The 11785-nt window shown below is 51.4% G+C and overlaps 1 protein-coding gene across 1 annotated transcript; it reads right to left on the reverse strand.

Moving 5' to 3' along the window:
- Positions 1 to 759: 759 nt before the first annotated feature.
- On the reverse strand, positions 760 to 2409 carry Cldn3 (claudin 3). The gene has a single exon (XM_004666258.2). The coding sequence runs from the start codon at positions 1894 to 1896 to the stop codon at positions 1237 to 1239; it is 660 nt and encodes a 219-aa protein (XP_004666315.1). The 5' UTR covers positions 1897 to 2409; the 3' UTR covers positions 760 to 1236.
- Between the last annotated feature and the right edge of the window lie 9376 nt (positions 2410 to 11785).

Raw genomic sequence — 11785 nt, forward strand, 5'->3', positions numbered from 1 at the left:
TGTTTCAAGCATAGAAACTCCACTTTCCTCCAAAGGTCCCACCCAAGTCCCCTGAGATACTCCCACAAGCCCTCCTCTTCACATGACTGTTTAAGCCCAGGTTCCCTAGGGATGCATTATTTTGAGTTCTCCCTCCATACCTCCCTTCAGGGTAGGAGAAAGAAGGTGGGGTCCTCTCTCTCCAGGTGAGAGTTTACCCAGTTGGGGGAAAAAAAAAAAAAGGAACCTAGGGCCGTGTGCAGGCTACCATAGAGGCACATCTCCAGCCCTCAGCTGGGGATCCATTAGTACGTGTGCCATTAGATCCAAACAATAGGTCCTTTTGTTGGCATTCCCAAACATAAAGTCACAGACAGTATGGAATGTGCTTTCACAGAAAGGGAGAGAGAGAGCGAGAGCGAGAGCGAGAGAGGCGCTATGGATTCCAGCCCCAAGTACAAACCAGTGAGGACAAACTGGGGATGAGGAACCCTGGCACCCTTCTCCTCCCCTCCTCTAGTCACGTCTGTGGGTGGGGGGATACTTGACCATAGTCTCTGAGTCCCCACAAACGACCCCCCTACACCCCGTAAGCATCAAGCTTAACTTACACCCCCAGTTTCTCCTCACTGGACCTGCAGCTGAAGTGGGGTTGGGAATCCCGGATGGACTCCCCAGTAAGCACCAGGCAGGGTGGTGGAGGCCTGCGTGCGTGCGCTCAGGACAAGGAAGCTCCAGAGATTGCAAAAAAAAAAAAAAATAAATAAATTTTTTTTTTTAAAAAAAACAAAAAACCCGAAAGGCGTTTTATTGAAAAATATCAAATGGCCCATTTCAAGGCTGCTGTATCCTCCCCCACTAGGGGGCTTTAGGGTCCCCACCCGACGACGACGACGACGACGGACTGTCAACTTGCTGTGGCAGCCACCCTCCAGCCCTGTCCTTGAGCAGAAGGGCGAGGTGTCCTGTGTCCAAGGTGGGGTGGGTCAGTCCCATGATGGGGGGGGGGGGCGGACACAGAGGGCCTGGCAATCAGGTGGCAGCTGAGGAAAGAGGAGGACTTCCCAGGCAGGCCTGTGTGCCCGTCTAAAGCAAGAAAGGCTGCGTGGCATCCAGGTGTGTGTGTGAGGGGGTGGGTAGGAGGGGAGGGGGGTGTCCTCTGACTCACACTGGTTGCTGATTCCAGCGGCTGGTAAGTGGTGGTGGTGTCTGTTTGGGGTGTTTGGACTGTCTTCGGGTACGTCGCCGGGGTCCCCTTCACACGTAGTCCTTGCGATCGTACGCGGTGCCCGTGCCGGTGCCAGGCCCGGCGGAGCGCGGCGCCGAGTAGAGGATCTTGGTGGGCGCGTACTTGTCGCGCGGCGGGCACGAGCAGCAGAGCAGGGCGCCCCCTAGCAGCTGCAGGGCCGAGGCCGCCCAGCCCACGTACAAGCCGGCTCCCATCTCCCTCTTCTGCGAGTCGGGGACCAGGGGGTTGTAGAATTCTCGGATGATGGTGTTGGCCGACCAGGACACGGGCACCAGAGTGAGCAAGGCAGCCAGCAGGAAGAGCACGCCCGCCACGATGGTGATCTTGGCTTTGGCCGTGTCGTCCTGCACGCAGTTGGTACACTGGGCACCCACGAGCGCCACGAGGAGCCCGAAGGCTGCCAGGAGGATGGCCACGATGATGAGGGCCCGGGCGGCCTGCAGGTCCTGCGGCAGCGCCAGCAGCGAGTCGTACACCTTGCACTGCATCTGCCCGGTGCTCTGCACCACGCAGTTCATCCACAGCCCTTCCCAGGTGATCTGCGCCGTGATGATGCTGTTACCGATGAACGCCGTCACCCGCCACATGGGCAGCGCGCAGCACACGATGGTGCACAGCCAGCCCAGCACGGCCAGAGACGTGCCGGTGATCTCTAGGCCCATGGACATGGCTACCGGAATCCAAGAAAACCCCCAGCACCACCGGGAAGCTTTCCGGGCGTTTAAGGGGCGACGAGGACGATGACACTTGGGGGGAGGAGGAGGAGGAGGAGGAGGAGGAGGAGGTCGAGGCCGTAGAGGGCCCTTGGGTGCAGAGCGGTGGCGCACGGATCCACTGAAGGTTGCTGGGATCCACGGACGGACGGACGGACCGACGGACGCGCGGACGGACGGGCGGACCGCGCGCGCTAACGGCTCGTGTGTTGTGCGCGCTGGCGGCGGGGCGGCGAGGGCCCTGCACCTGCCGGTGGCTTTGGAGGGGCGGGGTGTGCGTGTGCGTGCGTGTGTGTGTGATTGGGGGTGTGTGCGGCCACTGGGGTTGGCCCCGGGGCCGGGGCGGGTTAGACTTCAGCTCCCAGCTCCAGAGCCCCGGCTAGGGGCGGAGTGGGGAGGAGCTAACTGGGTCCCCTCCCCACCACCGGGCTTGGGGACAGTGACGTGGCCCACCGCCAGCCCTCCTTCCCCACCTTCACGGCACGCCCTGCGAGGAAGGACTTCGGCAGGAGCCCGCGTAAACCCCGGGGTAGCGCGGGGGAGGGTTGTCCAGGGAGGGTGCCTCTCTCCCTTCCCCCAACTCCGCACTCTTTGTCCCCAGTGCTCAGGGACGAATTCTCTAGGGGCAGACGGGGGGAGGGAGGGGGGGATTTGGGATGCAAATAGCCTATTGCAAATGGGGTTGACTTACCTTCCCTAGTCACTTCCCAGCGCTTCCCCCCCTCCCTCCCTCCCCCCCCCCACCTGTCGTGGGTAGGTAGGGTGGGGGTGCGGCCAACTACCTGGACCGCTCGGACTGGGAGGACCCAGTGGGGGCGTGACTTGTGGCTCTGTTTTTGGAATAGTTGGACGGTCATGCGCACCTGCTCCGGGTCCCCTCCGGCTCCGGCCGAGGCGGCACCCACCGGGCCTTGCCCCAGCCTGGCGTGATGCAGGCGGCTGAGGTTGTCCAGACGGGCGCGCTGAACTCAGAAGCCGGAGACCATGAGCGCCCCCGGGCCCCCGAGACTCGGCGCAGCGCTGCTCAAAACCGTGTCCAGCCCCAGCAGTTGCTATCTGCCAGTGGAGCCCCTCCCCGCAGGGAGCCCCGTTTTCTCTCTCCTTCGGGGTTGAGTGAGTGAAGTGAGAAAGCGATTTGATCCACGTCAAAAACAAAACAACAACAAAAGAGAGAGAGAGAGAGAGAAAGAAAGAAACAAAGAAAGAAACAAAGAAAAAGAAAGAGAAAGAAAGAAAGAAAGAAAGAAAGAAAGAAAGAAAGAAAGAAAGAAAGAAAGAAAGAAAGAAAACCACCCGCCGTGGTGGCTGGCACACGTCTTTAATCCCAGCACTCGGGAGGCAGAGGTTAGAAGATCGCCATGAGTTAGAGACTACCCCGGGATTACAAAGTGAATACCAGGTCAGCCTGGGTTTGAAAGAGACTCTATCTCGAAAAATCAAAAAACAAACAAAACAGAAAAATCAATCAAACAACAGTATAACAAGAAGTCAAGCCAGGCACTGTGGCGCATGCCTGTAATCCTAGCACTCTGGAGGCAGAGGCAGGAGGATTGTCAGTTAGAGGCCAGTTTGAACCACATAGCAAGTTCTAGCTAACCTGGGTTACATGATGAGATCTAATCCATCTAAAAAAAAAAAAAAAAGCCAGGTGCGGTAGCACACACCTTTAATTCCAGCATGAAGGAGGCAGAGGTAGGAGGATCACTATGAGTTCGAGGCCACTCTCAGACTACATTGGACTACATCAGGATGGGTTAGAATGAGACCCTACTATCAAAAACCAACCAACCAAAAACAACAACAACAAAACACAGAAAAGAGAGCTGGCATGGTGGCAAACAATCACCATCCCAACAGTTGGGAAGTGGAGGCACTGGGGAATCAGGAGTTCATGGCCATCCTTGGTTACATATTGAGTTCAAGGCAAGCCTGGGCTATATGAGACCCTATTTCAGAAAAACAAAACACAAAGACATAGGCTGGGGGAATGGCTCAATGGATAAGTCTCTTGCTGTATAAGACGAGATTAGATCCCTAGAACCCATGTGGGGCCCAGGCTGGCCTTGGACTCAAAGATCTTCTTGCCTCTGCTTCGTAAGTGGTGGCATTCTAGGCGTATGCTACTGTGCCTGGTTTCTCTTCTTTTTCTATTAATTTATGAGAGAGGGAGAGAAGAGGAGAGGAGAGGAGAGGAGAGAAAAAGAGAGAAGAGAATGGGTGTTCCAGGACCACCTGCCACTACGAGAAACAAACTCCAGATGCATGTGTCACTTTGTGCATCTGGCTTTCCGTGGATAATGGGGAACTGAACCTGGGCCATCATTTAATTCTTTCTGGCATCCCCAGGACCTAACACAGTGCTGGGTACTCCAAGGGGTAGTTGACTTAGCATCTTGAATGAGGAAAATATATCATTTTCTCCTCCTCTCGCAACCTGCCCTGCCAGGACCCTCTCACGGGGTAAATGACTGATAATAAGGTGCTGTTGTGTTGAGTGTCCTCACACGGCGAGTCTCCCGCGAGATACAGGCTTCATTGGGTCAAGCATAGGGTTCTCCCCCGCCCCGGGGTGTTACCCATCTCTCAAATCACAGCTCTCAGACTGCACCCTCTTTCCTAAGAGCCCAGGCCCTAAAGTGAGAGAAGATTTAGGTAAACAGGGCCAGGGGCCCATGGAAACTAGGGTCCTGTTTCTTAAAGGGGCAAAGGTCTTGGGTTGGGCCTGATGGGCAGGGCTGGGAGTGCCAGGCCAGAGGGCTCAGCTGGTTCTGGGTGGGGGCTGCTCCAGGAGTTTGTAAAGCTTGGGTCCTCTATGGTGAAGTACTGGTTACCACAGCTTCCTCATTAGTGGGTGCGGCTTGGGACTGGGAAAAGAAAGGTGAACATCACCCCTCTTGGATCCTCAGACGGTGTGCCTGAAGTCACATGCTTTTGGCCAGGGAGTGGGTTCCTACCATTGCTGGGTTCCATGAGGCTCTGACGGCCTCTGGTGTGTCTGCGGGGCTAGCCTCAAGTTCTTCCCTTGCAAAGTAAGGAAAACGAGGCTCCCGTGACTCATCTCTGAAGACTGTGGAGAGAATGGGAGGGAAGTAGGTATGTGTGTCTTGTAAAGCACAAAACAGCCAGGGCAGGGCATGCAATTGTTCGGGGAAAGAGCGGAGGTGCATAGCTCTGTACTTGGCCCTGACTTTATTCTCAGGGGTCATGAGACCTTGAGTAAGCCCTTTGCCCATTTAGAACATCAATTTCCTTGTTTATGAGAAGGGGCTGTGCCAACCTACATGTACTCTGTCGGGGGAGGGGGGGGATGGGCAGGAAGAGTTAGATTCTTTTTTTTCTTTTTTTTTTTTTTTTGAGGTGGACCTGTTGGGCAGGACAGTGAGCTTCATGCCCAGGGGGCAAACTTCAGGGACTCCACAAATAAGACTTTGGCTCTGGGTAAACAGAGGTCCAATCAGCTTTGAGTTCAATATCTACCATGGCACTTATAACTCAGTAATTGAAATACGAAGCGGCCCAATTGAAAAATGACCACAGGAAACCCAAACCAGGAGCTCTTCCCTCATTGTACTTAGAATGATGATTATCAGAAAGACAGAAAAGGAGCCAGTTTTGGTGGCGCACGCCTTTTATCTCAGCACTCGGGAGGGAGGCTCAGGTAGGAGGATCACCGTGAGTTCAAGGCCACCCTGAGACTACACAGTGAATTCCAGGTTAGCCTGGACTAGAGAGTGAGACCCTACCTCAAAAAAGAAAAGAAACAAAAGCTTTTAAAAAGGTAAAAGATAGGGCTGGATCTATGGCTTAGTGGTTAAGCGCTTGCCTGTGAAGCCTAAGGACCCTGATTCGAGGCTCAATTCCCCAGGACCCACATTAGCCAGATGCACAAGGAGGCACATGCGTCTGGAGTTTGTTTGCAGTGGCTGGAGGCCCTGAGTGCCCATTCTATCTCTCTCTCTCTCTCTCTCTGCCTTTCTCTCTCTGTCTGTTGCTCTCAAATAAATAAAGATAAACAAAAAAAATTTTTTAAAGCAGATAACAAATGCTATGGAGGAGGTGAAGTGATGGGAAATAATTCTTGCACACCACTGACAGAAATGCAATTAGGCCTGGAGAGATGGCTTAGCCATTAAAGCACTTGCCTGCAAAGCCTGGGGACTCATGTTTGACTCTCCAGGGCCTACATAAGCCAAACGCACGATGTGACACAAGCACACAAGGCCACACATGCACGGAACATGTCTGAAGTTCTATTATAGTGGCTGGAGGCCCTGGTGCGCCAATTCTCTCTCTCTCTCACACTCCTTTTCTTTTTTTTCGAGGTAGTATCTCACTCTAGCCCAGGCTAACCTGGAGTTCACTCTGTAGTCCCAGGGTGGCCTCGAACTCTCAGAGATCCTCCTACCTCTGCCTCCTTAGTGCTGGGATTAAAGGCGTGCGCCAACACGCCCAGCCCCTCTCTCGCTCTTGCACTAAAAAAAGGCAGGGGGTTCTGGAGAGATGGCTTAGTGATTAAGGTGCTTGCCTCTGCAAAGCCAAAGGACCTTGGTTCTATTCTCCAGGATCCACATAAGCCAGATAGATGCACAAGGGGGCATATGCATCTGGAGTTTATTTGCAGTGGCTGGAGGCCCTGCTGCGCCCATTCTTTTCCTCTCTCTCTCTCTTACTCTGCATCATTCTCTCTCACAAATGAGTAAATAAAAATAAAATATATATTCTTAAGGTAGTCTGTTGGGCTCACCTTAAAAAATTGCAGTGGCTGAGGCTTTGGTGTGCTAATTCTTTCTATCTCTCTCTCTCTGAAAAACAAAAACAAACAAAATGCTGTTGTTTTCCACGTGCTGTGGCCAAGGTGGTGTCCAGCCTTTGCTTGTGCCATGCTCTCCCCTGCCATCATGGAGTTTGCCATCCAAATGGTAAACCAAGTTTAAAAAAAAGCGGGGGGGGGGGGAGGCTGGAGAAATGGCTTAGTGGTTAAGGCATTTGCCTGTGAAGCCAAAAGAGCCCGGTTCAATTCCCCAGTACCCACATAAGCCTGCTGCACAAGGGGGCGCGTGCATCTGGAGTTCATTTGCAATGGCTGGAGGCCCTGGCGAGCTCATTCTCTGTCTGTCTGTCTGTCTCTCTCTCTCTGCTAGAAAAAAAAAAAAAGCTATCCTATGATCCAGCTATCCCACCACTGAATATACATGTGAAGGAAGAGAGACCAGCACGTTGAAGAGCCATCTTCCCTTCCATGTTCATTACACCACTGTTCATAACAGCTCAGATATGAAAACAACCTACATATCCATCAACAGATGAATGCTAAGAATTGTACAGGCTAGGAGATGGTTCAGCAGTTAAAAGCTCTTGCTTGCAAAACCTGACGGCACAGGCTTAATTCCGTAATACCCACATAAAGCCAGATACACAAAGTGGCTCATGTGTCTGGGATTTACTTGCAGTGGCCAGAGACGCTGATGTGCCCATTCTTTCTTTCTCAAGTGCACATGCACAAATTCACACACACACACACAGATATAAAAGAATTCGAGGCAGGCGTGGTGGCGCATGCCTTTAATCCCAGCACTCGGGAGGCTGAGGTAGGAGGATCACTGTGAGTTCAAGGCCACCCTGAGACTCCATAGTGAATTCCAGGTCAGCCTTGGCTAGAGCAAGACCCTACCTTGAAAAACCAAAAAAAAAAAAAAAAAAAAAAGAATTGGGGTGGGGGCTGGGAAGATGGCCCAGTGTTAAAAGAATTTGTCACTTAAGCATCAGGGCCTTTGGCGCCAGAAACCACCAAGTTCAACTTCCCAGAGCCGAGTGGCAAGTCAGGCATGGCCATGCTCATTTGTAACCCCAAGCTGTGGGGCGGGGGTTGGAGGGCAGGGACTGGAGGATCACTGATGGACAGTACTCTGGGCTAAGGAGACCCTCTGTCTGAAGGATAGCGTAGATGAGCAATAAGAGAAGGACCCCTGATGTTATCCTCTGTCCTACACACACACACACACAATTTGAATGGTTGAATTGTACGGGAAGTAAATTATATGTCAATAAAACTGTTAAAAATCACCAGGGTGGGGCTGGAGAGATGGTTAAGGTGCTTGCCTGTAAAGCCTAAGGACCCAGGTTTAATTCCCCAGGACCCACATAAGCCAGATGCACAAGGTGCCACATGTGTCTGCAGTTCATTTGCAGTGGCTGGAGGCCCTGGTGCGCCCATTCTCTCTCTATATATCTGCCTTACCCCCTCCTCTCAAATAAATAAATAAAAATAAATCACCAGGGCACTGGCTGGGAGAAAGGGATGCTGGGGGCCCCTCAGCGCATGACTGTCTGTGTGGCGTGTTGCCTGACAGTGAGGAATCTTGGAGTCTGAGAGTGCAACGTGCTGTGTTGGGGTGACTCTTGGAATCTCCAGAGTATGAACCCTCAACTTCTGGAACCATAACTCAAGGTGATGCAGTTGCCTCAGGAATGAGCCCTAAAGTGTGACCAGTGGGAAGCGGTGTCTCAAGATCGGGCTGACCAGGAAGGCTTCCTACAAAAGGGTGGGCAGGAGATGGTGGAGATGGGTATGAGAAATGGAGGTACAAGGAATATATATATATATATATATTTTTTTTTCTTTTTAAATATTTGTTTATTGGGTGGAGGGATGGCTTAGTGGTTAAGGTGTTTATCTGAAAAAACCAAAGGAACCAGGTTCTATTCTCAGGACCCACATTAGCCAAATGCACAAGGGGGCACATGTGTCTGGAGTTCGTTTGCAGTGGCTGGAGGCCCTGACATGCCCATTCTTTCTCTTTCTCTCTGTCAAATAAATAAGTAAATAAATATTTTTTTTTCATTTCATTTATTTATTTATTTAAGAGCGACAGAGAGAGAAAGAGGCAAAGAGAGAGAGAGCGAGAATGGGTGAGCCAGGGCTTCCAGCCACTGCAAATGAACTCCAGACGTGTGCGCCCCCTTGTGCATCTGGCTAACGTGTGTCCTGGGGAATCGATCCTCCAACCTGGGTCCTTAGGCTTCACAGGCAAGCGCTTAATCACTAAGGAATCTCTCCAGCCCTGTTTTATTTTTTTTGAGACAGGGTCTCGTGTTGGGATGGAAGGCGTGTGCCAACCATGCCAGCTGACAAGGAATATTTTATGCATGTAGGCCAGAAATGAACATCAGGTGTCTTTTTGTTTTATTTTGTGTTTCAAGGTAGAGTCTTGCTGTAGCCCAGGCTGACCTGGAATTTACTATGTGGTCTCAGGATGTCCTCGAACTCACAGTGATCCTCTTACTTCTGCCTCCCAAATGCTGGGATTAAACGGTCTCTCTGTGTAGTCTAGCCTGGCCTAAGACTCAGCATGTAGCACAAACTGAGCTCGTGGCAAGCTTCCTGCCACAACTTCCCCAGTGCTGAAATTATAGGCATGTGCCAACATGCTTTGCAGAGGGAATATTTGGGTAGATTAGCCGGGGAGCTATTTAAGAGATACTCCAAGGAGCAAAAGGCTAGAAAAACAGGGAAAAAAGACCTGGGCGTGGTGGCACACGCCTTTAAACCCAGCATTTAGGAAGCAGAGGTAGGAGGATCGCTGTGAGTTTGAGGCCACTCTGAGAGTACATAGTGAATTCCAGGTCAGCCTGGGCTAGAGTGAGACCCTACCTTGGAACAAAAACAAACAAACAAACAAAAACAAAACAGAAAAGGGAGAAAATAGCACTCACAACAAGGAGACTACCTGGTTCACTTCCCATCTCAAGAAGCACCCCTCAGCCGGGCGTGGTGGCACACACCTTTAATTCCAGCACTTGGGAGGCAGAGGTAGGAGGATCGCCGTGAGTTCAAGGCCACCCTGAGACTACAGAGTGAATTCCAGGTCAGCCTGGACCAGGGTGAGACCCTACCTCAAAAAACCAAAAAAAAGAAAAACAAAATAAAACAAAAAAATAAAAAAAAGAAGCACCCCTCAGGGTCCCTAGGACCCACTTGTCCGGTATGTTAGCAAGAACATCTTTTTCTCCTGCCCCGATTTATCTCTCTTCAGCCCTAGCAAGGTCATTGCTACCGGGCTCAGAATCCTGTAATCTCTAGGATTGCTAGAGGGGAGAATTGTGTTGGGGTGGGGTCTACTTACCTCAAACGGAGGAAGAGCTGGGTGTGGTGGCACACTTGCCTTTAATCGCAGGTTGAGGTAGGAAGAGCACTGACTTTGAGGCCAGCCTGGAGTGAGTTCCGGGTCAGCGTGGGCTAGACTGAGAGCCTGCATCAAACAAAACTGGCCTACAGACCCCGGCCAGCTCCAGAGAGAGCTACTCAGGGGCTTGTCCATGCATACTGTGAATGCTGAGTCCTTGGCAAATCAGTTATTTTGGTTGTGTGTATATGTGTGTGTGGTATGTGTTTAAGGGTGTGTATGTTCATATGTGTGTGTGGGATGCACGTACACTTGTGTGTGAAGGCTAGAGGCTGACATTGGCTGTCAAAGTAGCTCTCACTTTATTTATTTTTAAGATTTATTTTTATTTGTTTGACACAGAGAACGAGGGAGAGGGAGAGAGAGAGAGAGAGAGAGAGAGAGAGAGAGAGAGAGAGAGAGAGAATGGGCGCGCCAGGGCTTCCAGCCTCTGCAAACAAACTCCAGACGCGTGCACCCCTTGTGCATCTGGCTAACGTGGGACCTGGAGAATCGAACCTGAGTCCTTTGGCTGCACAGGCATGCACCTTAACCGTTAAGCCATCTCTTCAGCCCCTCACTTTATTTTTATTTATTTATTTATTTTGGTTTTTCGAGGTAGGGTCTCGCTGTAGCCCAGGCTGACTTGGAATTCACTCTGTAGTCTCAGGGTGGCCTCAAACTCATGACAATCCTCCTATCTCTGCCTCCCGAGTGCTGGGATTAAAGGGTATGCCTGGCTCCCACCTTATTCTTTGAGACCTAATTAATAGAGACAAGGTCTGTCACTGAGCCTGGAGCTCACCAGTTCAGCTAGAATAGCTAGCCATTGGGCTCCAGGGATTCCTTGTACCAACTCTCTAGCTCTGGGATTACACGTGCATGCTACCACGCCTGGTTTTGCAGTGTTTCTCTAAAAATTAGTTAGAATGCTTGGAATTCCAGGTGCTACAGGCACTCTACATCTATTATTATTATTATTATTAGTTTTTGGGTTGTCGAGTGAAGTCTCACTCTACCCAAGGCTGACCTAGAATTTACTATGTAGTCTTGAGCTTCCACCTCTGCCTCCTGAATGCTGGGATTAAAGGTTTGGGCCATCGCACCTGGCGGGTTTTGTTTTCTTTGTTTAGTTAAGCTTTTAATTTTGAAATCACTGTAGATCCACATTCAATTGTGAAAAATCATGCATGGCTGGGGTCGTGGTTCAATGGTAGAGCTCCTGCCTGGAATCCCCCAGTGAGGGGCTGGGGGTGTGGCTCAGTGGTAGAGCTCCTGCCTAGAATCCCCCAGTGAGGGGCTGGGGGCGTGGCTCAGTGGTAGGGCTCCTGCCTAGAATCCCCCCAGTGAGGGGCTGGGGGCGTGGCTCAGTGGTAGAGCTCCGCCTAACACACAAGGCCCTGAGTTCCATCCTAGTGCAGAAAGTCAACAGCAGAGGGATCCCATGTTTCGCACCTGAAATGATAACATGACTCCATGGTGCTGAGTCAAGGCCAGGATATCAGCATTGCCACACCTACTGCCCTAACCTGAGTTCATCTTTGCCCCGATAACCATGTTTTGTCCTTTTTTTTTTTTTTTTTTTTTTTACTGCTTTGGTACTGGAGACTAAACTCAGATTAGCATGCACTGTACCACTGATCTTGGCCCCTACCCACTCACTGGGGATTCTAGGCAGGAGC

This window comes from Jaculus jaculus, chromosome 2, assembly GCF_020740685.1.
Source record: "Jaculus jaculus isolate mJacJac1 chromosome 2, mJacJac1.mat.Y.cur, whole genome shotgun sequence".
In the NCBI taxonomy this organism is placed as follows: Eukaryota; Metazoa; Chordata; class Mammalia; order Rodentia; family Dipodidae; genus Jaculus; species Jaculus jaculus.

What these genes read in the sequence shown, in the direction of transcription:
- Cldn3 (XM_004666258.2), bottom strand. Translation starts at nt 1,896, where the DNA reads ATGTCCATGGGCCTAGAGATCACCGGCACGTCTCTGGCCGTGCTGGGC.